The sequence below is a fragment of the Myxine glutinosa genome, chromosome 8 (genome assembly GCF_964187855.1).
Source record: "Myxine glutinosa chromosome 8, kmMyxGlut1.1, whole genome shotgun sequence".
Classification (NCBI taxonomy): Eukaryota; Metazoa; Chordata; class Myxini; order Myxiniformes; family Myxinidae; genus Myxine; species Myxine glutinosa.
In genome coordinates, this window is record NC_136268.1 from 101,302,132 (window position 1) to 101,329,501 (window position 27,370).

Sequence of the window (27,370 nt, forward strand, 5' to 3'; positions counted from 1 at the left end):
ATTTTTGCTGATGCTGATGCATAATTATGGGTCCAGTTTACAACCAGGATCAAGCAGACTCACTTCAGGATGACTTAGACAAGGCACAGGAATGGTCCACCACCTGGCAGCTCCCATTTAATGAAACCAAATGCAAGGTGAAACATGCTGGAAGACAAAACAGTAAGAATAGATACCATATGAATGATGTAATCTTTCAGGATGTCCAAACGGAGAAAGACTTTGGTGTTGTGATAGACGAATGACTTAACTTTCATGGGCATATCTCAGAATCCATTCTCAAGGCAAATCAGATGCTAGGTATCCTCAAAAGGACATTCTCACACTTAAGAGAAAATCTGCCAATTGTCTTTGTCTTCTTCAGCCACATTTTGAGCATGGAAACATCCTCTGGTACTCCATGCTCAAAACGGACGGAGATAGAGTTGAGAGAGTGCAGAGATGAGCAACAAGGCGGATTGCTGAATTGCATGTGCTGCCATGGGAACAAACACTCAAAATTCTCAATCTTCACTCAATCTATTACTGTCGACGCAGGGGCGACATGATCACTTTCCTCAACATAATACATGGAGATCTTCGAGTTGCAGCTACTCACTTCTTTGCACCTGTGAGTAATATAATTATGAAGGGACATCTTTGGAAGCTGTTCAAGAGCCGTTCAAAACTGGACATAAGTTAATAAACACTCACCAGAGGGTCGATAAATGATTGGAACAGTCTTGCACAATAAATTATCAAGGCTAAGAATGTCAATGTCCTCCAAAGTCGGGTCGTTCAATCTTGGGGGAGTCAAAGGTTTGAGACCAACAGTGCTTGACTTGAGGATTATCACAGCAATTTCAAGAGTTACATTTATGAATCAATGATTGCGTTGCAGGGCCCCATGGTCTAATCTCCACTGGAGATCTTCCGTTTGACCAAACAGTCAGCAGCTTGTACATCACGTTCCAAACCGGAACGAGAAAGTTGACTGCAGATAAGGATTCCTTCCATAGATTCTACCTCATGTACTGCATTCCACATGATATTACTGCTCACTGTTCTAATAGAATGAACACTACCTATTGATGGAATTGAAATGGCAAGGAAGGCTCCATTAGATGTTGCACTCTGTTTACTCCAGCATTTGTACAATATCTCAGAAATGACCTGCTGGAAGGATATAGATTCCAGAAAAATAAATCATGATGGAAAATAGGTTAATCTACAAACTTCTTAGTGTTGCAAGAACCCTCTAAAGTCAAACGACACAGGTAGAGAAATCAGAAGGCTGTGATAAAACTCGGGGAGCCGAGCAATATTGACCTGCTGACACCTGTTCCGGAATCATCTTGTTTTTGTTCCTTGGTGGTGTTAATTTATTGATGTAATCTATATATATAAAACACAGTTTGTGTGTGTGTAATGTTACCGATAGACTCCTAAACGGAGAGGCTCACGTGTTTGATATTTGGCATAGACATGGCCATTGAGCCTGGGAAGAACATGGCCTACCGAAAAATATTTGACGAGATCCATATTTTTTATTCATATTTACCTCAGCGCATTTCAGCGAGGAATATTATACACGGAATCTGAGCCGGTGGCAGAGCAGCGCGCTGATTCGCTCAGAGCGATCACGTGATGTTCCATCCTTGCCGCCATAAACTCACAGTTACGCGTTCGCACGTAATTCACACGAGATCACGATTCACACGAGATCCATTTTTTAAATTCATATTTACCTCAGCGCATTTCAGCGAGGAATATTATACACGGAATCTGAGCCGGTGGCAGAGCAGCGCGCTGATTCACTCAGAGCGATCACGTGATGTTCCATCCTTGCCGCCATAAACTCACAGTTACGCGTTCGCACGTAATTCAGAGCGAAAAGCGATTGTGTTTTTTCACATTTCAGCGAGGAACATTGCCATTCACACCACATAGGGTTTTTTTTCTTTCATCTTTAGATCCATATTTTTTTTCAGCGAGGAATATTATACACGGAATCTGAGCTGGTGGCAGAGCAGCGCGCTGATTCACTCAGAGCGATCACGTGATGTTCCATCCTTGCCGCCATAAACTCACAGTTACGCGTTCGCACGTAATTCAGAGCGAAAAGCGATTGCGTTTTTTCACATTTCAGCGAGGAACATTGCCATTCACACCACATAGGTTTTTTTTTTCTTTCATCTTTAGATCCATATTTTTTGCCATAACGTAGTGCATTATGGCTCGCTCGAGCTCGAGTTAGCCAATCACCTGGGCGCATGAGGCCACGTTGGCCACGCCCACGACACGACGCAGAGTTGCAATCTTGCGTTTGCGTCGTTTCTTACCACGTGTAAACGTGGTATTTTGTCTCCGAGTATTTTGAATTTGTCTACGAGTGAGTGACTGGAAGGCTGACTGTGATAAAGGCAATGGCACCGAAGAAAAGAAATTTGTCGCGTTCAACCTCCCGAGCAAGTAAAATCGCTGATCGGAGACTCCATGAAACCGATGAAGATACTTTTCAACATCGACAAGCCAATCAAGAACGTGTCTCTAGATTCAGACAGCAAGAGACAGAAGATGAGACAGAGGCACGTCTAAACGCCAATCAACAACGTCTGGCGAGGGCCAGACAGCGAGAGACAAAAGATGAGACAGAGGCACGTCTGAACGCTAATCAACAACGTGTGGCGAGGGCCAGACAGCAGGAGACAGAAGAACAGCGCCAAAAACGACTCAACAACTGGCAACCATCAGGCAGACGGCAGCCGGCCATTGCATGGGAGAAGGCTGCATTCAGTTACAATCCAAACACTGACTACTCCTCAAACGTTGATATTGGTTCCATGTCGTTCACCTGTCAGTTTTGCCATGCCTTGAAATGGAAGGGAGAAACACCAGGAATGTGTTGCAGGGGAGGCAAAGTCCTTTTGCCTTCTCTCCAATCTCCACCGGAACCTTTGAAAGAACTACTTCAATCAACTACGACTCAATCCAGACACATCCTGAAGGAAATCCGTAATTACAACTCTTCGTTCCAAATGACTTCGTTTGGAGCAGATCGCGTCGTCACTGAGCAAGGATTCATGCCTACATTCAAGGTGCAAGGCCAGGTATACCACCTCATTGGCTCTATCCACCCTCAACCAGGTGAGCAACCGAAATTTTTTACAAATCTATTTTATGGGTGACCACAGAGAAGAAGCTGCCCGACGAGGACAGAACTTTCCCAACCTACGCTCTGAACTCATCCTCGCCTTGGAAGATATGCTCCACTCAAATAATGCACTGGTCAACAGCTTCAAGTCGCCATTGGAGAGAATGCCTTCACCTGATTACAAGGTCGTAATTCGAGCTGACAAACGTCCTCACGGAGAGAACGAATGTCGGTTTAACGAGCCAGTCAACAATGACGTTGCAGTTCTCATGGTAGGAGAGCAGTACAACAATCGCGACATCGTCCTGCATCTTCGCGACAACAGCACGAAGCGGCTTTCGGAGACTCACCGATTCTATGACGCCCTCCAGTACCCTCTGATTTTCTGGAAAGGACAAGATGGCTATCATTTTGAAGTTGAACAAGCTGGCGGCCGGGGAAAGAAAGTATCTGCGAATGACTTCTATGCCTTCCACATCATGGTCAGAAAGAATTCCACGAATCATATCCTGCAGTGCCGTGATCTGTTCCACCAGTTCATCGTCGACATGTATGCCAAAATCGAAAGTGAGAGACTCCTCTTTATCCGGCTCCACCAACGTCAACTGAGGGCAGAATCGTCCGCACACCTCAAGGATGCTGCCAACAATGACGGAGATGTTCAGAACATGGGACAACTGGTCATCTTGCCATCCACGTTCACCGGAGGTCCCCGATACATGCACGAGCGGACCCAGGATGCGATGGCATACGTACACAATTACGGTCGCCCGACCTTTTCCTTGCCTTCACCTGTAATCCGAAGTGGGAAGAAATTAAGCGAGAGTTGATGATCAACCAGCAGCCAACACATCGCCATGACATTATCGCAAAGGTATTCCACCAGAAACAGAAGGAACTCATGCAGACGATTAAGAAGGGCAAAGTTTTCGGGACTGTCCGATGCTTCATGTACACCATTGAATGGCAGAAACGAGGCCTGCCCCATGCCCACATTCTGGTGTGGCTAGAAGAAAAGATCCACGCTTCCAATGTAGACTCTTTTATCAGTGCTGAACTTCCAAACCCTGATGAGGATCCAGAGCTGTTCAACATCGTCAAAACGCAGATGGAGCATGGCCCTTGCGGCCGGCTGAATCCATCGTCTCTGTGTATGAAGGACGGTAAATGCACCAAGCGATATCCTAGGGCATTTCTCAAGGAAACGCAGACTGGTCTGGATGGATACCCACTTTACCGGAAGAGAAAGCCTGAAAGCGGTGGATCTGAAACATCTATGTCAATTTCCGAGACCAGAAGCATAGACATTGACAACCGATGGATTGTACCATACTGTCCACTTCTCTCTAAAATGTTCAAGGCTCATCTCAATGTTGAGTTCTGCAACTCAGTGAAATCAATCAAATACGTGTGCAAATACGTCAACAAAGGTTCGGACATGGAGATGTTCGGCCTTCAGAGGAACAAAAACGACGAGATCGAGTCATATCAGCTGGGGCGTTACACGTCAGTAGTAACGAAGCTATCTGGAGAGTTCTCAACTTCCCTATCCACGAACGCTACCCAACCGTTGTACACCTTTCCGTACATCTTGAGAATGGCCAGAGAGTGTATTTCACAGAAGGCAACGCAAGGCAAAAAGCAGCAGAACCACCAAGTTCAACTACACTTACCGCATTCTTCCAATTGTGTCAACAAGACGAATTCGCCAAAACACTCATCTGCAATGAAGTCCCACAGTACTACACCTGGGTGGTTGGCAGTAAGACGTGGAAAAGACGTACACAAGGAGCACGAGTTGTGGGACATCCCGACATTCGCCGTTCAGATGCAATTGGACGAGTCTACACTGTACATCCAAACAATTTCGAATGCTTCTTCCTGCGCCTTCTACTCCATCATGTCAAAGGACCCATCTCTTTCCAAGAACTGAGAACGTTCAACGGCCAGGTTTGCGACACCTTCCGCCAAGCCTGCCACCTGCATGGCCTTCTGGAGGATGACAGCCACTGGGATGCCACTCTAGAAGAAGCAGCAGTCTCACGCTCTCCAGCCCTGTTGAGAAATCTCTTTGCCATCATGCTACAAACTTGCGGTCTCTCCAATCCGGTACAACTGTGGAATAACCATCGTGACGATCTCAGCGAGGACATTCTCCACAGGGCAAGACAGGTTCATGCTGAAGCAGACTACTCCGATGCGATCTACAATGAAGCCTTAGTACTCATAGAAGACAAACTGCTTTCTCTTGGAGGACATTCGCTGGAGGTCATTGGCCTTCCTGTAACACAGCGACAACAACAGAATCACCTGGCTCGGGAAGTACTCCGAGAGACTTCATACAACGCACAAGAGTTGGAAAACTACATCAATGAAAACGAGCCAAGACTGACAGTGGAGCAAGAACAGATCTACATGCAAGTGCTGGCGAGCATACACTCTTCTGAAGGTGGATTGTTCTTTCTGGACGCACCTGGAGGCACTGGAAGAACGTTCCTTATGAACCTCCTCCTGTCAAAAATCAGGCAGAAAAAGATGATTGCTCTGGCTGTTGCCTCTTCCGGAATTGCTGCCACTCTCCTCCCCGGGGGCCGGACCGCCCACTCAACCTTCAAGCTCCCCCTCAACCTCACTAACACGGAGCAGCCAATGTGCAACATCTCCAAGTCATCGGCTGTCGCGGAGGTATTTCGGCAATGCCAACTCATTGTCTGGGACGAGTGCACAATGTCTCACAGAGTTGCACTGGAGGCAGTTGACCGCACACTGCAAGATATTCGAAACGATCAGACTGTCATGGGAGGCATTACTCTTCTGATGGCAGGGGATTTCCGACAGACCCTGCCTGTCATACCACGTGGAACCAAGGCAGATGAACTTCGTTCCTGTATAAAGGCATCTCCTCTATGGTCAAAAGTGACGAAGTTGAAACTCAGCACAAACATGCGTGTCACCCTTCATGGAGATGCAGCCGCAGGCGCCTTTTCAGCGAAGCTGTTACAGATCGGAAACGGAGATTTGGAGACGTGCCCTGAAGATGGACTGGACATCGTACCATGCGGCAACAATGTCACCACGGCTGACGAACTCAAGGCGAACGTCTTCCGCAACATCCCCGCCAACTACCGAAATCACTCCTGGCTCTGTGAAAGGGCAATTCTAGCCCCAAAGAACGATGCAGTGGACAAAATCAATTTGGATCTTCTGCAGACTATCCCTGGGGATCTAAGAACTTACCGATCTGTCGACTCAATCCAAATTGACCACGAGACTGTCCATTACCCGGTAGAGTTCCTCAATTCGCTACAGCCTCCGGGTGTGCCTCCCCACATACTCCATCTAAAGGAAGGTGCTCCAATCATGCTCCTGAGAAATATCGATCCTCCAAAACTGTGCAACGGCACACGACTGGCTATCAAAAAGTTGATGCCTCACGTAATTGAGGTCAACATACTTATGGGAAACTATAGCGGGGAACAAGTCTTCATTCCGAGGATACCAATCATACCATCTGATCTGCTATTCGAGTTCAAAAGGCTCCAATTCCCCGTACGGCTCAGCTTTGCCATGACCATCAACAAGGTGCAAGGACAATCTCTCAAGGTGGTCGGACTGAACCTTGATTCCCCGTGCTTCTCCCATGGCCAACTATACGTAGGATGTAGTCGGGTAGGACAAGAGAACAATCTATACATCCTATCCGAAAAAGGAAAGACAAAGAACATTGTTTACAAGGAAGCACTGCGTAATTAACTACGTGTCTGGTGTGTTGTGATAATTGTGAGAATATCGATTCTGATTCTGATTCTGATCTGATTTTTATGTGTATTTATGTGTATTTTATGTGATTTTATGTATTTATGTGTATAAAAAAAACACACAAAAAAAGGCACGAAGGAAAATAGTTAATTACTCCGATACATTTAGCTGCGGTGATTGAAAAATCACCGGACAATTGTTGCTGTTTTGATGCTTTTTACTGCTGTTCTGATGCTTTTTCACTGCTGTTTTCATGCTTTTTCACAGCTGTTCTGATGCTTTTTTCCGTTTTTTTTAAATATAAAAATCTCATTTCAAAAAAAAAAATCCCAAAAAATCTCACAATGATGACATATAATTTACAGAAAACGTCGAAGCAACCGCGTAATATTGCGGTGATGTTTAACTCTGAGTGAGAATAGTTCTAAATTTTAAAAACTTTCATCTGATATTTGTGATTTATTTCAAACAAACTGTATTTCCCATCTACACGGCCATGTATTCCTATTAACGTTATGTAAAGTACATAAATTGTGTGGATTACATCATTTGTGGATGTGATCAATTGCCAGTAACCATCTATATCCCTACCCTCCCCCATCCCTTTCCCCCTCCCTTCCCCCTCCACCCTACCCTCTCCCCTTCCCCTCCCCCTCTTCTCCCCTCCCCGCTCTTCTCCCCTCCCCCCCCTCTCCTCCCCTCCCCCCCGTTCCCCTCCTCCCCTTCCCCCTCCGCCTCCCCCCCCCCCCCCCCCACCCGGCAATGCCGGGTACTTCTGCTAGTAACTTATATTTGCAAATATTTTGCTAATTGTTGGTGTTAATTTGTTGATGTGATATATTATGTGCCTTTGCCTGAGTTTTTGCACTGGGTTAATGTGTACTTGTCTGGGCTGATGCTCTTGTGGCTGTTTCCTCCCATTCCTCAATAGCCGTTCCCATACTGTCAGTCGGTTGTCTTTCTACCCTCACCTGAGGAGAGGGTATTGTATTTGAGTCTGTTTGTCTGTTTGTCTGCACAGAATAAATATGATTTTCTCTGCAACCGTTGGTCCGATTGACAGGAAATTTTCACCATAGGTGCAACACCACCTGTATAATTTTTAATGATAATTATGACGTCATAGCTCACATGGTTTGGCCGCCATCTTGGAAAAGCCAAAAAATACTTTGCACCTCTATATCTCCAAAAACGCTGAATAGAAAAAATTGAGATGGTTCATTGTAAAGAACTCTCCATGGGGAATAAAATATGTTAATGAGGATGTCATAGGTGCCTCCATTATGACGTCATAATTCGACAAGTACAAAACTTCATCCGATAAAGATGAAATTTCTTGAGCATAATCTAGGAATAAATTAGTTTAGAAACAAGAAATTATGACGTCATCGGTCACGTGGTTCGGCCGCCATATTTGTTTCAACACAAAAGCCTTAAAAACCACTGAAAATACATCCTGGTGAGGGTTTGCAATCTCTGATTGCTCTTTCTTGTTCCCTTCTGTCGCCTCACTCTTCCATGAGCTTCTATTTTTAGAAAAGAATAATAATAAAATAGAAGGAGGATAGGAAAACGTAAAGAACAAATACATTATTCACGAACACACAATACAATCATCATTATAGGCAGGAATGCAGAAGAGACGTGCAGACCAGAGGACAGACCTGTACATGGGTGCAATCAGAAAGTGAAATAAAAAGTGCAACCAATCCAACCACTGGACGATTCAGCTCAATATGAACAAATTGTGAGCAAGGAAGCAGAGAAGTGTGGCACATCTGGAACTCCTCAGCAAAAACGCCTTACCGCGGATGTTCGGTTGAATTCCGTACTCTGGTTGGGTCCAGTCAGTGGCAAGGACCATAGCCACAAGGTGAGCCCCAGCAGAATGGCCACACAGGTATATGCCACTGGGTACCAAAAAGTACACCATAAATCAGTTTCATAAGCATTACGCCAGTGAACAAGCTTGAATAACCCATTATATTGAACAGTAGATTTACTGATATTGAATTATACAATGATTAGCCTAAATCGTATATTGACCCTAATATGTTTGGCATTTGTCAGGATAATCTGTGTTTCAAATATACGAACTATCATTGGATGAAATCAAAAGAATGCTGATTGAGGTGTGCTAACTGCCGTGGGAAGCAAGTAGAAGCTGGTGTTTCAGACATTAACCCTCAAAGCACAAATAAATGGTACAAAGAGAAATGCAGCACAAAATGCAAAGCAGTACAAATAAATGGTATTGGGAGGGAGACAACAACAACAACAACAACAACAACAGGCATTTAAAGGCCATTTTCCCTGCAAGAGCGGGGGTTAGCCTTGCGGTCCCCATGACAATGTTCTCCATTTTGCCCTATTTTCGGCATCTCCCCTTGTTAACCCCCTTGCCCGCATTTCTTCTTCGACCATCTTTAGCCAAGTCTTTCTCGGCCTTCCCCGTCCTCTACTTCCTTCTACATTCATTCCCATCGCTCTTTTCAACCAGTCACTTTCATTATTCCTCAACACATGACCAAACCATCTCAACCTGTTTCTCTTCACAGCATCCATCACAGGCTCTATTCCCATCATCTTTCGCAATTCATCATTTGTCTTCCTCTCTCTCAACGATACTCCACACATCCACCGAACCATTCGCATTTCCACCCTTTCCAGCCTTCGTTGCTGCTCTAAGTTCATTACCCATGTCTCACTCCCATAAATCATAACACTTCTCACACATGCAGCATACACCTTTCCCTTCAGCTTCAACGACACTCCCCTCCTCGTCAGCACGCCACTCAGTTCCCGAAACTTTTTCTATGCACATATCACTCGAGCAACCGTTGCCGAGTCTGATCCACCTTCTCCATTCAGCATGTCTCCAAGGTAACAAAATGTTTTCACACCTTCCAGCTTCACGCCATCTCCAAGATCCAACTCAACATTTCCTCCATCTGCAGCTCCCTCGGTGCACACCTTACACTTGAATGTAGCTGCCACACTGGTAAATGACCCTCTCAAACCACTACATTTTTGATGAACCCACTCAGCGCACATTGTACATTGAATGGAATTCACTCTGACACCCTTCCTGCACACAGCACACGGCCACTTCCCAGTTCTTTCCACCTCACCACATACTTTACCACTTGCCATCACCTTCGTTTTTCCGATATTCACCTTCAGACCTTTTGTCTCCATACATTCCTTCCACTTGTTCATCTTCGCCTTCAGCCCATCCATACTTTCTGCAATCAAGACCAGATCATCTGCATACAACAACTCCCACGGTAAACCCTCCTTTACGTTCTGAACCAGCACCTCCATCACAGCTACAAATAGTAGTGGACTTAGTACCGACCCCTGATGCACTCCCCCCTTCACCTCACCACTGTTCCCATCCTTCGTCCTTACAGCTTTTTTTTTTCTTTTTTTTTTGTATACTGAATCGACGCTCGTGAAAGAGCTAACATTTACTTCACAAACAAATCGACCAGACAAACAAAATACACAAAAAGAGGGAGCGGCAGACAAGATGGGGAGAAAAGGGGAAGCACACAAACACAACATCCGAGAGCAGGGAGATGTGTGGAAGGGAGAGGGCCCGGGGGGAGGAGGCATGGGAAAGGGGGGGAGGGGGGAGGGAGAAGTATAAAGCACAAGGACACCAAGGACTTCCAGGACAGAAGTTGGTATTTCAAAAAGGGGAATTGGGGTGAAATTAGCGGGGGTAGAAAAGATCAAGGTTTTGGATGGGGGAAGATAAGAGATGGTGGTGAACAGCTGTTTTAAAGACTTGGAGGGTGGAGTGGGATTGAAGAGAGTGAGGGAGTTTGTTCCAGAGGCGGGAGAAAAGGGGAATGAAGGAGTGAAGGTGAGCAGAGAGTCTTGATTTTGGCAGTTTAACCAAAAGAGGGTTGCAGGCAGATCTTGTGCGACCTGTAGGAATATTTGCGGGACAGAGCCCAGAGAGAGCTGGGGGGGCAAGGCCAGAGAGGAGTCGGTAGAAGACGGAAAGACCACCAACCTGCCTGCGGTGAGTGAGTGAGAGGCCCTTGGAGTTAGCTTCATCGCGGGAGATACCAATGATTCTGAATGCTTTGGTTTCAACAGCGTGAAGGCGAGCTAGGTGTGAGGCAGGAGCACCAGCCCAGAGGGGAGAGCAGTATTCCATTGAGCTGCGGATGAAAGCCTTGTATGTGGTGAGGAGCTCAGGTGTGCCAAGGAAGGACTTCGCACGACGGAGGATGCCCAGTCGGCGACTGGCTTTGGAGGCCAGATTTGAAATGTGGTTTTTCCAGGAAAGATCATGGCATTTAGTGAGACCCAAAAGCTTGAGTGACAGAACTTCTTGGAGAGGATTATTCAGAAAGTGGATGGGAGGGTTGCCCAGTCGGTCTTTTCGGAGAGACATCGTAAGAGTGTGAGATTTGTCAGGATTGAAAGACATGTTCCACTTGTTTGCCCAGTCTGTGATTTTGTCAAGGTCTGCAGAGAGTGAGGAGGCTGCAGACTGCCGATCTGAGGGATGAAGAGTGGAGCGACAGAGAGTAGAGTCGTCAGCAAAGAGATAGAGAGGATTTTCAAGAGAGTCAGAGAGATCATTGATGAAGACCAGAAAAAGCACAGGGCCCAGAACACTGCCTTGGGGAACTCCAGCCTGAACAGGAAGAGGAGATGAGATAAACCCATTCAGGGCCACACGTTGACTACGACTAGAGAGGAAGTCCGCCAGCCATGCGTGGAGATTTCCATGGATACCAAAAGAGGAGAGTTTGGTGAGCAGAGCGGGGTGCCAGACTGTATCGAAGGCACGTGATATGTCAAGGGAGACTGCTCTAATTTCCTGTTTGGCATTGAGGACCTCCATCCATTGTTGAGAAAGCAGAAGCAGCATGTCCAGAGTGGAGTGTCTAGGTCTGAAACCAAATTGATGATCAGAGATCAAGCCATTGGAGAAGAGGAAAGATTTCATATCTGAAGCAATGATGGATTCCATGACCTTGCTGATAATTGGGAGAAGGCTGATTGGTCTGTAGTTGCTGGGATCTGTTTTTGCACCTTTTTTGTGCAAAGCGGTGATGTTGGCAGATTTCCAAGCAGATGGAAGATGACCTTGAGCAAAAGAGAGGGTGAAGAGAACAGAGAGAGGGAGTGAAAGAGCGGAAGAACATGATTTTAGGACCCGTGGGCTGATGCCGTCAGGTCCAGTTGCAGAATCAGAGTCGAGGGTCGAGGGTCGAGGGTTGACAGACACTTTTCCACCTTGTCAGGAGGAAAGGACACAGAGTCCAGGAGCAGCTGGGTACGACTGGGTACGGTGGGTACAGAGAGGGATGGGTTTGGGACACAAGATTTAGAGGCAAACACAGAGTTGAGGCATTCGGCTTTTTCACGTGCGGAGTCAGCCGTGTGGCCATTTAAGGTGAGGGAGGGGATGGAGGGGGAACAAACACCAGAAACAGATTTTACCAGACGCCACCAGGATTTGGAAGAGGGAGACAGATAAGAGAGTTCGGTCCTGAGGACGGAGAGATATTGTTTCCTGGCTCTCCTGAGGGTGGACACACACTTGTTTCGGGCTTTGTGAAAGGAAATGAGATTTCCTTCTGTTGGATTTGCTTTCCAGGAGACGAAAGCAAGTTGTTTCTGGGCAATAGCCTCACCACAATATTCCGTGTACCATGGATGGGAGGAAGGGTATGACAACTGAAGACGAGAAGGGATTAAACTGTGCATGAGAGAGAGCAATTTACTTTGGAAGAATTCCCAGGATGAGTTGATGTCAGAGGCAGTAGAGATGGGAGACCAGTCCAGATGATTGATGGCTGCTTGAAGACCGTGCCAGTTGGCCTGAGTGAAATGCCAGACTCGTCGACGCTGAGGAGGCTCTCTGAAAATGGTCAGAGAGATGTCCACAAAATGGTCGGAGAGAGCTGTGCGCGCTCTTTTGTACATTGCCATCTGATCAACCATTCCTCCACTCCTAACTTCCTCAATGCCCATGTCACTACTTCACGTGGAACCTTATCGAATGCTTGCTCCAGATCAACAAACCCAAGAAACAACTTCTTCCTCTTCTCCATATACTTCTCCTGCAACTGCCTCACAATAAAAAGCGCGTCTGTCGTTCCTCTTCCTGGCATAAATCCAAACTGCATTTCGTCAATCTTCACTTTCTTCCTAATCCTCCTCTACAACACCCTTTCCAATACCTTCATTCCATGCTCCAATAACTTTATCGCTCGATACGAGCCACAGTCCAGAGGGTCACCTTTCCCCTTGTATAGAGGGACGAGGGTACTCAGTTCCCAAACCACTGGAATGCGGCCTTCTTTCACCACCAGATTGCAGATCTCTGTCATTCTCTTCACACCCCAATTTCCCGCAGCCTTCAACATATCTCCCACAACTCCCGTCGGCCCTCCCGCTTTTCTACTCTTCATTGCTTTTATCGCTTCCTCAACTTCCTTCTCAGTTATCTTCTCTGCCGGTCCTAAAACTGGGTTACTCTCTATGTTGCCATCCCATTCATTCTCTGCATTCAACAGTATTTCCATATGTCTCTTCCATCTTCCTTTAATTCTATCTGGGTCCACAACGATTTGTCCCACTTCATCCTTCAAGCAACTCACCCCATCACATCACACCTCTTTCACTATCTGCTTTGCAATCCTGAATACCGCTCTCTGACCCTCTTCCGCATCCAAGCGTTCCCCGAACATTTTCCTACATGCCTTCTGTGCCTTTGCTACCTCTTTCTTTGCAGCCTTCTTGCCTGCCTTATAACTTTCATGCTCTGCCTTTTCTGCCCCCATACCCTTCGCCTTCTGCCACTCCTTGAACTTCTTCCTCTTCTCGTCAATCTTCTTTCCAACTTCATCATCCCACCACCATGTTTCCGAGTGCCTCGGTGGTCCTTTTGTCCATCCACATATCTCACCAACGGCTCCCAACAGACTATCTTTCATTGACATCCAACCACTTTCAAGCTCAACCACATCATCCTCCACCATACTCAGCCTCTCTTTTAATGCCCCCCTCACTGTCACCTCTTTCAACCTCCACACCTTCATTCTCGGTTGGTACTTCACCCGCCGAGCTCTCCTCGCATCTTTCACCCTTATGTCACAGACAACCAAGTGGTGCTGTGAAACAGCCTCCTCCCCCGGGATCACCTTTGTGTCCCGGAGGTGCCCCCTATCTCGCCTACGCACCAGCAGGTAGACAACGGTTGTCATCGACCCACCTGACGTGTATGTAACAAGCTTATTATCCTCTTTCTGGAACTGAGTATTACAAATCAACAAATCAGCTCCATCAGCAAACTCCAAAATCCTTTCACCTTCTCCATTTCTCACACCATATCCGTAACCCCCATGAACTCACTCAAAACCGTCCATACTCCTTCCCACATGTCCATTTAGGTCTCCTCCTACCACAACAACTTCCTCATCTTTCATGTTTTCCATCAGCTTCTCTATAGCACACCAGAACTTGTCCTTCTCTTCATCGCTCCGACCAACCTTCGGAGCATATCCCGAGATGATGTTCACCAAGAGCTTTCCAATCATCATTTTCACCATCATCAACCTTTCACTCACTCTAGTCACAATCACCACACTGTCTACAAACTCCTCAGAAAACAGGACACCAACACCATTCACGCCCTCCAGGCACCCTTGCCACTCAAACTTGTATTTCTGTCCCTGCCTACCCTTCACCATTCTCACACCACTTCCCTTCCATCTCGTCTCCTGCACACAACATATGTCCACTCTTCTTCTGACCAATACTTCCACCACTTCTCCTGATCTCCCTGTCATTGTCCCTACATTCCATGTCCCAAATCTCAGAAACCGATCTCCACGTCGGGCATCAGACGTTTCGTCGTCATAAATGGAATGATTTCCACCCTTGCTTCGATCGGGTTCCCCACCTTGAGTTTTGACGCGAGGGAGTGGGGTCCCCCACGGGGTACTTCGAGCCGTACCCTGCCCATATGTAGTCGTAATTGTCATGGTTCTCTTTTTGAGGCAATGTTTTTATGGCCGGATGCCCTTCCTGACGCCAACCCTTTTAGTCGCCTCTTACGACACGCAGGGATACGGTGTACCTATTCTAAACCGGGGTACACACCGGGTGTACCATTGGGAGGGATAAAAACCACCTTTAGAGGCCATTTTTCCCCGCAAGCGGGGGTTGGCCTTTTTCGGGAACTGTGGTTGTTGTTGTTTTTCGGTCCCCTTTTTGAAGCAATGTTTTACGGCCGGATGCCCTTCCTGACGCCAACCCTTTTTGCCGCCTTTAACGACAAGCAGGGAATTACCAGTGAACTGGTACTCAATAATTGGGAGGGATAGGTGTACAATAATTGATTGATTAATTGTGTATTTCAAATCAATAGTCATAAAATAATTTCTTAATCAATTGGATAACAGCAATACATAAACGACTAGTTTTTCATCCAAAGCTGTAACTTTTCGAAAATTATTTAAATAAGTCATTAATCGAAAAAATTAAATAATTAATTGATTAATTGACTAATCAGTAAATAATAAATCGATTGATTGATTAATCAATAAATCAAAAATATCCTTTGTAGCCACATCACTTGGTCACTGTCATGTCCGAATATCAGCTTCCAGCCTGGTGTTGGCTTGGCGGTTAGGGTGCCGGCTTGGGATCCTAGGATCCTGGGTTCGAATCCCGGTCGATCGCTGAATTAATGCCAGGGGGGTTGACTCGGCCTGTCATCCTTCCGAGGTCGGCAAATTTGAATACCAGCTTGCTGGGATGAATGATCCCGGTGTGTACCCCGGTTTAGAATAGGTGTACCATATCCCTGCGCATCGTAGGAGGCGACCAAGGGTTGGCATCAGGAAGGGCATCTGGCTATAAAAACATTGCCTCAAACAGGGAACCATGATTGTCATGGGGCCCGCAAGGCTAACGCCCACTCTAGCGGGGAAAAATGGCCTTAAAACGATCATTCATATTCACTCAAAAGGGGCCTGAAATATTACCCAGATGAGAAAGAAAATAAATAAGTGATTAATAAAGAAAATAATTAAATAATAATGGAAAAATAATAAAATTATTAATCAATTGGCTAATAGAATACCTAAACCACCACCATTTCATCCGAATCTGTAACTTTAAAAAAATCAATTAAGCCATTAATCGAATAATTAAATAATTGATCGATTAATTGATTAATCAACAAACCAGAAATACCCTTTACAGCCAAATCACTTGGTCAATGCAATTTCCAAATATCAGCTTTCTAGCTCAAAAGGTGCCTGAGATATTGCCCAGAAGAGAAAGGAAATAAATAAGCACTTAATTAATTGATAATAATTAAGTAACTAATAAATTAATTGATTAATCAAAAAACAAAAAATGCAGTTTTTCCCAAGCATGTGCTCACTATTGTGCCGAAATTTCAGCTTCCTAGCTCAAAGGATGGCTGAGATATCGCCCGGGCAAACAAGAAAACAAAAAAAGAAAACAATCAAACAACCAGAATGAAAACCGAGTACTCCCTTTCAGCGTGCGTCATTGCCGGGCCCCCCTTTGGTGCCCAGCAATGACGTCATGCAGCACCTGGAGATGCAATAGAAAAGGAGTGGTGCACAACAATCCCAAAAATATTGTTGTAAAAAATTTACAAAGCCCAAACCATCCGGTCACTAATACAACATCCGGTCTATAGCACAACTCGATGAAACTGTTCCTTGAGTAATATTTGGCCTTTTTCCTGCTCAAAGTATCAATCTACATAGTATGTACATTAAATAATGAGATGGAGGAAGTAGGAGTTGAATGTGAATTCAGAGAACTAAAACTAAAAATGAGGGGAAAAGAAAGGAAAGGGAGGAGTGGAGTTGCAGAGGAGGTGCAAGAGAAGAGAAAGAAAGTGGGAAATAAAAAGGGAGGGTCTATGGGAAAGGTAGTACTGTACATGGATGGGGCAGTGAAGGGGATTCAGCCATTTTTATGTTTGTATAACTGTACAAGGTGGATAAGTACAAAAAGCATGAAGCTAGTGATGTAAATGTTTCCTTCATTTGCTTTTTTTTTTTTAACGAAACAAAAAGTGCAAAACACTGAGGGTTCAGCAACGTTAGCAGCAATACCTGAACTGAGAGTACTGTTTGGCCACAAAGGCCACAGCTTTCCGCATCTCGACGACCATTTGATCCAGGTCCCCTGGTAGGGGATCAAACATAAGTGAACGTTAACCACAGGTATCAAAACGATGAAAAGCATGTAAACTATAGTCACAGATTTCTCTTTGCTATCGTTAAACTCTCTATTATATTCTAATGAAATCAAAATATACAGAGTGAGGCAGATATGCCTTTCACAGAGTTGCTAGAAGCCCTTTTCATGGAATTTTCTGATTTACTTAATATAACCCCTTCAACCCTAAATCTAAATAAGCCAGAGAGACGAGAAATTCTTTCCTCAACGTCAGACAACCTGTGTTCTGTGGGTGGCACTCATGTTGAGACCGGCCTGAAAATATTATTTGTCCCCAACCGTGGCAAGGCTTAATCTGGCACTGGCTCCACTAGTATATACATATATCAAGAGCATCTTTTTTAGAAAAAAAAGTCAAGTAAAAGTTGATTTTAAATTAATCCAAACCTCCGGGAAAATTATAATTTTCTCAATCGGACAAAAAATTGAACTCAGGCGGTGTATAGGCAACAGACTGCTGCCTCAATCACTCCCGAATATATAAACTTTTTTTCCTGTTAAGAAAGATTTGAGCTCTTTCAACCAGCACAAGAATGAAAGGCTTCTTTTTCATCTTTTTTTATAACGTGGTATTTTTACCATGGGCTTCTTCTCCTAGTAAAGCCATAATATGAGCATTTAATGGAAAATAAAAACTACAAAATGAAAGCAAGGAGCCAACAGCATTATAAGGAGTAATGTCCATGATGTATGCTTTGGCATCCCACATTGAAAAAGAAATCATATTTGTTGCATAATAAAGTTTAACTCTTTTTCATAAAATTATCCAATGGCCTGATCTCAGTCTTTCAGTTGGGATTCAGACCCAGTAACTGAATTCTGCACATGCGACTTTTGCTCTCCCAACAATGGAGGCCCTCAATCTCAGACAAGAGATTTGGGCCGTTTCTCTGGACATATAATAGAGCATTTGACACAATCTGGCACCCCGCCTGGCTCTCCAAACTCACTGCTTATGGCCACCTCTCAAAGTCCACCTCCTCTCATAGATAACTGACTTCCTCCACTCTCAAAGTCAGTGCATGGCTCTCAAACAGAACCCTCTTACCTCCTCTCCATTTCAAGGCTGGAGTACTCCAAGGCAGTGATTTGGACCCAGTCCTGCTCCTCATCTTCATCAATTATCTTTCAGATCCCCTGGAAAATCCTGCATATCACTTTGCTGATGATTCACCCTCTGCCGTACCATCTCTCATCCATCAGATAAGCAGAGAGCAGCCTCTTCCCCCTCTGCAGACCTTGATAAAATCAGGAGCTGGTCCAATACTTGGAATGACTTTCAACCCCAACAAATCTCACACTCTCACTCTGTCTCTCCAAAAGGATCATCTGGCGAATATTTTGAATCTTCCTTATAGAATCGACTTCCTTATAGAATATCTTGAAGAAGTTCAGTCACCAAAACTTTTGCACCTCACCATCAGCCATAATCTTTCTTGGGAAAAAAGCATATCTAAGTTGGCCTCCAAAGCAAGCTACCAACTGGGCATCCTCTTTCATCAAAACTCTCTTCTTAGCACATCCAAGGCCTTCATCTGCACCTCGATGGACTCCTGCCCCCCCCCCCCTCTCCCTTTGAGCTGGCACCCTTGCCTTACACCCTAACACAGGGGTCAGGAACCTTTTTGACTGGGAGAGCCATAAAAGCCAAATATTTCTAAATATATTTCATTGAGAGCCATATAGTATTTTTAACGTATAATAAATTAAATATGTCTTACTTTTAATGCGACTTCTGGTGCTGCATGGTTTTGCTGATGGCGTTGTAGTCTGGTTCATACGTGGTGAGGTTGAGCTTCATGCAGGCGTTGAGGCTTCCATCAGTTAAACGTGAGCGTAGGTTGGTCTTAATGTTCCTCATATGCGAGAATGACTGCTCACATGCATATGTAGAGCCAAACATGGTCAATACGGCAATACTCACACGCTGCATTGTGTGGTATGTCACAGGAAGCTCGGTCCAAGTTTTAAGAATCAGCTGGTCTTCAGGTTGAGGATTTTTCATTTCTGTCCACTTGTGTTCCCTCGCCAGCTCTGCTCGCTGTCGCGCAAGACTTTCCAACTCTCCATTAAGTGACTTGAACTTACTCATCCACATGTCTGATGCCTTCAGGTCAGCAACTTCCAGCTCAAAGTCTCCGATAGAGACCCCGGGGATGCATGTCAGGTCGATTTTGTCCACTGCACACTCATGTGGATGAGTGATGAACTTGAAAAGACCAGTGCGCGCACGAAATTCTCCAAAACGTGCTTTGAATGACTGCAGGAGATTGGACGTAAAGCCAGCTAGCTGCTGGAGATCCAGATGTTGAGTGGAGTCACTTGCTAAGCATGCATCTCTAAATTGTTGCAGTTTTTCAAAGTGCAGAAGACGACCTGTTTCAATGTCCCTGAGAAAGACTTCCAGCTTGCTTTCAAATGCAAACACTGCTTGTTGAAGGGATGAGATTGTATTTCCAATACCTTGCATTTTCACATTGAGCTGGTTCAGATGGCCAGTTATGTCCACGAGATAGTGAAACTGCAGGAGCCAGTCAGTGTTGTCTAGCTCAGGATGCTTGACGCCTTTCATTTCAAGAAAAGTCCGGATTTCACTCAGGCAAGCTGCAAAACGGCTGAGCACCTTCCCCCTTGACAACCAACGCACGTTGCTGTGTAAAAGCAGACCGGGATAATGATTCCCAACTTCTTCTAACAGAGCTTTAAACTGGCGATCATTTAAAGCTCGGGCAACAATAAAGTTGACCACTCGAATGACCAGCGACATCACCTCACCAAGCTCCTGGCCACACGTCTGAGCGCAAAGCGCCTCCTGGTGCAGGATGCAATGAAAACTTAGGATGGCTCTCTTTTCATGTTCACGGAGAAGCGCTACAAATCCTTTGTTCTTCCCCAACATACAGGGTGCACCATCAGTACAGACAGAAATAAGTTTATCCATTGGTAGTTTTTTTTCTTTAGCAAACTCCATGAAAGACGTGAATAAATCCTCTCCTCTTGTTGTCCCTTTCATTGGCAAAACAGCCAAGCTTTCCTCACGCAGTGTGTCACCTGCAGCATACCTGGCAATTATACTGCACTGAGATAGATGGCTAACGTCTGTTGACTCATCTAACGCGAGAGATAAGTATGTCCCGGCGTTTATGTCCTTAATTTGTGTTTCCTCGACTTGATTTGCCATCATGATGCTACGATCGTGCACAGTTCTTGCTGACAGGGGCATGTCTTTTATTCGTTTGATTATCTTGTCTTTATTTGGGAAGTCATCAAACAGTTCATTGGCCACATCAAGCATGAATGTTTTGGCATACTCGCCATCTGTGAATGGCTTTCCATTCCTTACTATTGCCAAAGCACCCGCAAAGCTAGCGGAATTCCCGTCACCTTGCTTGGTCCACACACGTAGTTGCTGCTGACTCGTCTGCACTCTCCGCTGTAGCTCCTCGCATGCCCTTTTCCTGCTGTCCCCCGCTGGATATTTCGATGCAAATGAAGCATGGTGCGTATCGAAGTGCCGCTTTATATTTGACCGTTTCATCGATGCAATTTTATCATTGCATATTAGACATACCGCAGATCCTGCTCTCTCACCAAATGCAAATTCCTCTGTCCATGCAGCCTGGAATGCACGGTAATCATCGTCTTTTTTTCTTTTCGCCATCTTTTCCGTTACAAGGGTTGAAGCGGATAAACTAGTTGGCTATCTGATAAAATTGATTTCTTCACCTTTACAATGACGCAGACATGCTCGCGAGCCATTGGTTCCCGACCCGACCCACGGGTGACCCGTGACCCGTGAAATTTATCTTCAAAACTAATTTCTGTTTACTTTAAAATGACAGTATTATTAAGAAATATCACAAGTATTTTAAAATCAGTTCCAAACTGATTTTTTTTTTTTTTTTTTCAACTCAAAATTGTCTGGGAGCCATATGCCGTCACCGGAAGAGCCATATATGGCTCGCGAGCCATAGGTTCCCGACCGCGGCCCGAACACTTTTCGATTTATCATGGGAATCTCACGCGAAGCTGAGTCTCTGGGGCTGTTACTCTTTCATCGCAGACAGGTCAGTGGCCTCTGATTTATACTGCCTCCTCTTCTGGTTTTGCATCCTCTACTCTTTCCTTGCACTGTCTGCCCTTCCCAAGGATTTTCATCCAGTTTTCTAGTAACCCACTTCTGGTGAAACTCCCAGAATGTTCTCAGAATCGGAATCCTCAGTGCTCACATTTACTCATTTGTACCTATTTTTTCTTGCCTGTGGGCTGTGGAACCAAATTTCTCAGTCTGTTCAATCCCACTCTTCCGTCCAGAGCTTCAAGATGGCTGTTGACCACCACCTCAGGTCTTTCTGTGTCTATATACTCGTGATCTTTTATACCCTCATTAACCCCTACCCCGAAAGGGGACCGAAAAACAACAACAACCACGGTTCCCGAAAAAGGCCAACCCCCGCTTTGCGGGGAAAAATGGCCTCTAAAGGTGGTTTTTAACCCCTACCCCAAGCCCACCCCTTCCTTTTCAGGATATTGCGTTTTCTCCCCTCTACCTCACATTTGTTTTGTGTTCCATTTCTGTTTCATCACCACTTTTCCCTACCTCTTATTGCTGTGTTTAAGCTCGTATCAAACTTGTTCATCCCCTTTGTCCTCCCTCCCACTCACACCCTCTTCGCCCTAGATCTCATTCTTTGTCCATGTGTCATTTGACCCTGCTGTTGGTGTGTCCCCCCCCCCCCCCCCTCCTAGCCCCCTTTCCACCATTGTTCTTCTTGTTCTGTTATTTTCAGGTCCGTATTTGTTCTAGCTCTTCCATGAGCCTCGACGTTGTATACAAAAACCATTTTCTATGTTTTCGAAGTTCCGCTTATTTTTTTAGTTCAGATTTATTTAAAAATAGGTGATGGTCAGGATATTAAAAAAATACACCAACTTGTAAAATATTTGATTAGTAAAGACACCACATGGAATCCAAATCGAGATGTCAAACATCCTTATCTGTCTCTCATCCTGTAAATTTGTATTTTCAAAAAGTCTAAGTCCCAAAATATGTTCACATCCTTTGGTTGTTGTTTATATACCTTGTGCAATAATAAAAAGGCATCCGAGCAAGGTTAACATGAAGAGTGAGGGTGAGGGTGAGAGAGAGAGGATGAGGGTGAGAGTGTGTGAGGGTGACGGTGGGGATGAGAGAGGATGAGGATAAGAGAGAGGAGGTGGGTGAGAGTGAGGATGAGGGTCAGAGAGAGGAGGAGGGTCAGAGAGAGGAGGAGGGTCAGAGAGAGGAGGAGGGTCAGAGAGAGGAGGAGGGTCAGAGAGAGGATGAGGATGAGGGTGAGAGAGTGTGAGGATGAGGGTGAGGGTGAGAGTGTGGATGAGGGTGAGAGAGAGGATGAAGGTGAGAGAGTGAGAGGTTGGGGATGAGGGTGAGAGGATGAGAGTGAGAGTGAGAGGATGAGGGTGAGAGTGAGAGGATGAGGGTGAGAGTGATAGGATGAGGATGAGAGTGAGAGGATGAGGGTCAGATAGTGGGAGGGTGAGGGTGAAAATGAGAGAGGATGAGGGTAAGCAGGAGGGTGAGGGTGAGGGTGAGAGACAGAGAGGATGAGAGAGAGAGAGAGGATGAGAGTGAGAGTAAAAGAGGATGAAGATAAAAGAGTGTGAGGATAAAAGAGAGTGAGAGGAAAAGAAGGTGAGAGTAAAATAGAGTGAAAGTAAAAGAGGGTGATAAGGAATGAGATAGGGTGATAATGGGTGAGAGAGGATGAGAAGGGGAGAGGGAGAGGTTGACAGAGAGAGAAGAATATCAAACCTTTTGGTGCTGTGGTGTATCCTGGGACCACGACAACAATTCCCAAGTCAACCAGAGGAGGTACCATAAAACCAGAGAGGTCCTTGCTGGTGACAGGTGATGAGGTAGGGGGAGGAGGGGCAGAGGTAGAAATAAATTATTGCATGGGATTTTGAACAAAAATGGAATAAAAATTTTCAGAGTACAATTGTTCATTGATAAATGAAAGATTTGTCCTCCACCTCTCATCCCCCCACCCCCCACACACAGAATTATGATGATGATGATCATAGTCATCATCACTGAGCCACATGTGTTTTCCATAGAGTCATATTGACTTCCAATGTACTATCAACAGCTATTCTAGTAAAAATAACATGACGTAAGCAGATTTATAAGGTTGATAAAACAGGAATAAAAGAATTGCTGTTAGATAAGAACATAGCAGAACGATGAGCAAGGAAACAAACCTGGAAGGGATTCCTACTACCTGTGCCAAATGTTACTGCTCCTTGGTGTGTTCCACAAAAGGTTATACAGTTTTTAAAGATTATAACGACCTGGGGTTATGAGACTGGCCTCATTGGAAGAGGAAGTCAAAAGGGCTTTGATTTTTAAAAAATGCTTTTTTTTTTTTCTTCAAGCTTGATCAATTCATAAAAATGTCTCGGTGAAGTGAACAACAAAATGTTCATAATCTATCTATTCGTTGCTATGAACCACGTGACCTCTGTGTGCATCATTGCTGATGAAGTCCCCTGTAGGTTAGAAGCAGGAATTTGTAATTTGGCCTTGGTGCCGGCAATAACTCGCCTTCTCTTGGATATTTTTTTTTTTTAGGATATTTTTAGGATTTAGGACAAGTAGGATATTTCACGTCGACAAACGAAGTTTAACGTCCATCCGAGGGATGTTACACACAGTGATGCCTCGCCCTGCCTGCAAAAAAAGGTGGCAGATTAAAGAAGGGTCGCGCCAGATACGAAAGTGTTCATAATGGAATAAAAACAATTCCCCTATTATCATTTAAAAACCTTTTATAACCAAAAACGTTTTCCTCATTACAAAACGTTTTCAGTTGCTCTTGCCAGTGATGTCAGTGTAGTAATCATTGAATCAAACGCAAGAAGAATTACGAGCATTTTTAACTGTGCAAGTTTATGTGGGACACACTGTAGAATAGATCATTGTCCCCCGTCGCACCGCAGAGCGAAAAGGGGACTATGGTTTTACCCTCCGTCCGTGTGTGCGTCCGTGCGTGCTTCCGTCCGTCCGTGCGTGCATACCCTTGTGAGCGGAATATCTTGAAAAATAAATGAACTGCTAATTTCTAATTTGGTGTGTGGGTGTATCGAGGCATAAGGAAGAACGCTATTGAAAATTGGGTCGCCACGTCAAAATCCAAGATGGCCGCCACCATATATGTCTGAACCTTGTGAGCGGAATAGCTTCAAAAATAAACGAACTACTAACTTCTAATCTGGTGTGTGGGTGTGTCTCCAACCCACTCGCAAATATTATCGACTCTTCCATGTTTTCTGCGTCTTCCACTTTGTCAACTCATCACTTCACCGACGGGAGACCTAGGCGTAACGCTTGTTTTTGTGTGCTTTGTCGGGACTCGGAGTATTTTTGTGTGTCACACTTTTTAATTTGTTTGCAATATGCCGGAGTATAAGGGAGGGAGGGGGTCATGCTCAGAAACAACCTGCAGATGAAGGAGTCAAGATTCACAAAACTCATCCAAACGTGCTGAACAGGCCGCTCGGGTATAATCAATGCTTGTGGTATTTGTAATTCCATTTGTACAAGTCAATTACCACAAGTGGGGTTAAGCAATTGGTTCACTCTGTCTGTCCATCAGTTTATTTATGCGATGAAGGAACTACTTAATTTCAACTGAATTGTATATTTTGAACACTAGAACTCAAATTGAAGCAGGAATCGGAACACAAGACTGCAGTTTAGCAGTACTTTGGCTATGAATTTGGAAAATTGTACAGAGTCTCATCCTGAGCATGCACGCACACTCGCGGTGAAGCAATTGCATCAGTCTGTCTGACTGTCAAACAGAGTTGAAAATCAATTTAAACATGAAAGCTTCTGTTTTAGAGTCGTCAAAAACGACACAAACAACAGGCGCAAATAACTAATGTAATGCGTTAAATAAGGTGGCGTAAAAGACGATGCATCACCAGTAAACCTCAGAATAAATGGGTTAATTTTTCTCCAGCCTTTAAAACTTTTATTTTTCAAATTAATTATATACTTGAACACTGTAGAACACAAATCGCCTTGTTTCCTAAAACCATCAGTTTAGTATAATTGGGCAAAACTTTATGCCGTCAGTGAGATTCAGGCAAAAATGAGCCTTGCAATGACAGAGCTAAATTGGTCCAAAAGATGCTTTTGTTTAATGCATCTTTTTCTCAAAGATCGTTCCAATGCTCGGAAATGCAAATGAAGAGTTGAAAAGACCCTTCTCATGCCCTTCTTCTCAAGACTGCAAGGGGTAAGGTGTTCTATGAACTCCCTAGTTGACATTATAACATTTCCAATTGTCTCTTATGTATGTTCACATTTCTGGTATGATTTATAATTCCTTCACTCGGCTGCTGAGACATTCAGTATACAATCCCACAATTTCTCTGGAATGTATTCAGTTCTTCCTCGACTCAACAAGTTTTGGGTTTGACCAGCTGGACGTTTTGGAGTGATTGACCAGATAAAGAAGCATACAGACATTCATTATATAACGTAGTAACATTATGTAACATAGTGAAACTTCCTGTTGAAGAAGTCTTACTAAAATGCACAAAAAAACAAAAATGTCAGCGGCAAACTTCATACCTCAACATTTGCCAATAGCCGCCATGGATGTAAATGAGTGCAGGAGGATCTGGTGTAAGGGATAAAAATCTGGTGTAAGGTATTTTTTTTTTAAACAACACCACACACACACACACACACCAAGTTTAACAATAAATAAATCACTACAATAGCAAACCAAATGGAAAAGGCATCAAATGAAGAGGACGTTTTCATGGTCATCCTTGAGTTTTGACCTGAGTTCTATATCAAAGTATATCTGTGTGCAGACACATGCACACTCATATCTATATTCAATGACAGACCGATTACAATAGCATCTCCCTTTCGGGCAAGGCTAATAATAATCACAACAATGATCGTTAAAAGAACCAATAGTAAAATTTTGGATTTGCATGCTAATCAGATGGTTGGTGTTAATCAAAGTTCAAGCTTCCAATCAATTACTTGGACAAGGAGAGCGAGGAAGGTAGACATCAATGAGCTGGCAGGGACCCGATCCGTATGGAATATCCAACATCGTCTGGGCATATGCTCGACCTTGTTCCGTGCCTGCAAATGCGCTGTGTTAGCAAAACTAAAAAGGGAGGTTTAGGTTGTGGGATTGGAAAGGTAGCAGGATTGTGCATATAATGTTTAACAGCTCCCAACACATATTTTACACTTTTATCAGCAGTTTCATTATCAGAACGTTCCCCATGCAATGAGAAGGGGTTTTGCAATCTATTCTGTGTGTTTGTGTCTGTCCTGACCTTCAGGGCAGAGCTTTCATAGCATTTGAGTCTTTGTCATCAAGTTTTCAACAAACCTTTATTATGAGAATATAGAGAAGACCAATTCATAATTGTGTCAAAATGTCAATGGCAATGTCACAGTAAATAAAAATAGGCCTTATTAGCCCGTCTGCCACTGCGCAGCACGAGATTGCCATTTATTTATTAAATCGCTTCAATGCTTCTTTATTTATTTCCATTTCAACTGTCCAGGCTATAACATTTTTACCATTTGAGCTTTTGCCACCAAATCTTCAACAAACCTTTATTAGGAGAATATTGAGAACACTAATTAATAAAATGAAATGTTAAGTTATGTTTGTGAGGGGTAGGGATACCTTAGGCCAGGTAAAGTGTGTGCTCGGACTGTCGTGAAGAAGAAGAAACCTCGATGTATCATAAGTAGGGAATTTGTGTAGACCGGATGTCGGGTAAGCTTGTATCTTCGTCCCCATCAGAGGGGTGGGGCTTGTTAATTAGCGAGGGATTATGGGTAATTAATTCCCTGTTTGTAATTGCCTCTGTATTATTAGTCCCCTACCGGTGTACACCGGAGGGGACTATAGGTTTGCACTCCGTCCCTCCGTCAGTCAGTCAGTCAGTCAGTCAGTCAGTCAGTCCGTCAGTCCGTCAGTCCGTCAGTCCGTCAGTCCGTCAGTCCGTCAGTCAGTCCGTCAGTCCGTCAGTCCGTCAGTCCGTCAGTCCGTCAGTCCGTCAGTCCGTCAGTCCGTCAGTCCGTCAGTCCGTCCGTCACGCAAAGAACAGTTTTCCGGACTTTTTTTTCTAAACGCTTAACGCTAAAGATTTCAAACTTGGCACATG

The 27,370-nt window shown here is 44.6% G+C and overlaps 1 protein-coding gene across 3 annotated transcripts in view; it reads right to left on the minus strand.

Moving 5' to 3' along the window:
• AFMID (arylformamidase) overlaps window positions 1–27,370 on the minus strand; it is a 99,914-nt gene that overhangs the window by 19,307 nt on the left and 53,237 nt on the right. For all 3 annotated transcript variants that reach the window (XM_068124974.2, XM_068124972.2, XM_068124973.2), the window contains exons 4-8: window positions 26,223–26,327; window positions 25,797–25,845; window positions 22,968–23,053; window positions 17,029–17,101; window positions 8,699–8,802 (exon numbers count right to left, since the gene is read on the minus strand). In XM_068124974.2, the coding sequence (XP_067981075.2) occupies window positions 8,699–8,802; window positions 17,029–17,101; window positions 22,968–23,053; window positions 25,797–25,845; window positions 26,223–26,327 (417 nt within the window). The remainder of the gene's footprint in view (window positions 1–8,698; window positions 8,803–17,028; window positions 17,102–22,967; window positions 23,054–25,796; window positions 25,846–26,222; window positions 26,328–27,370) is intronic.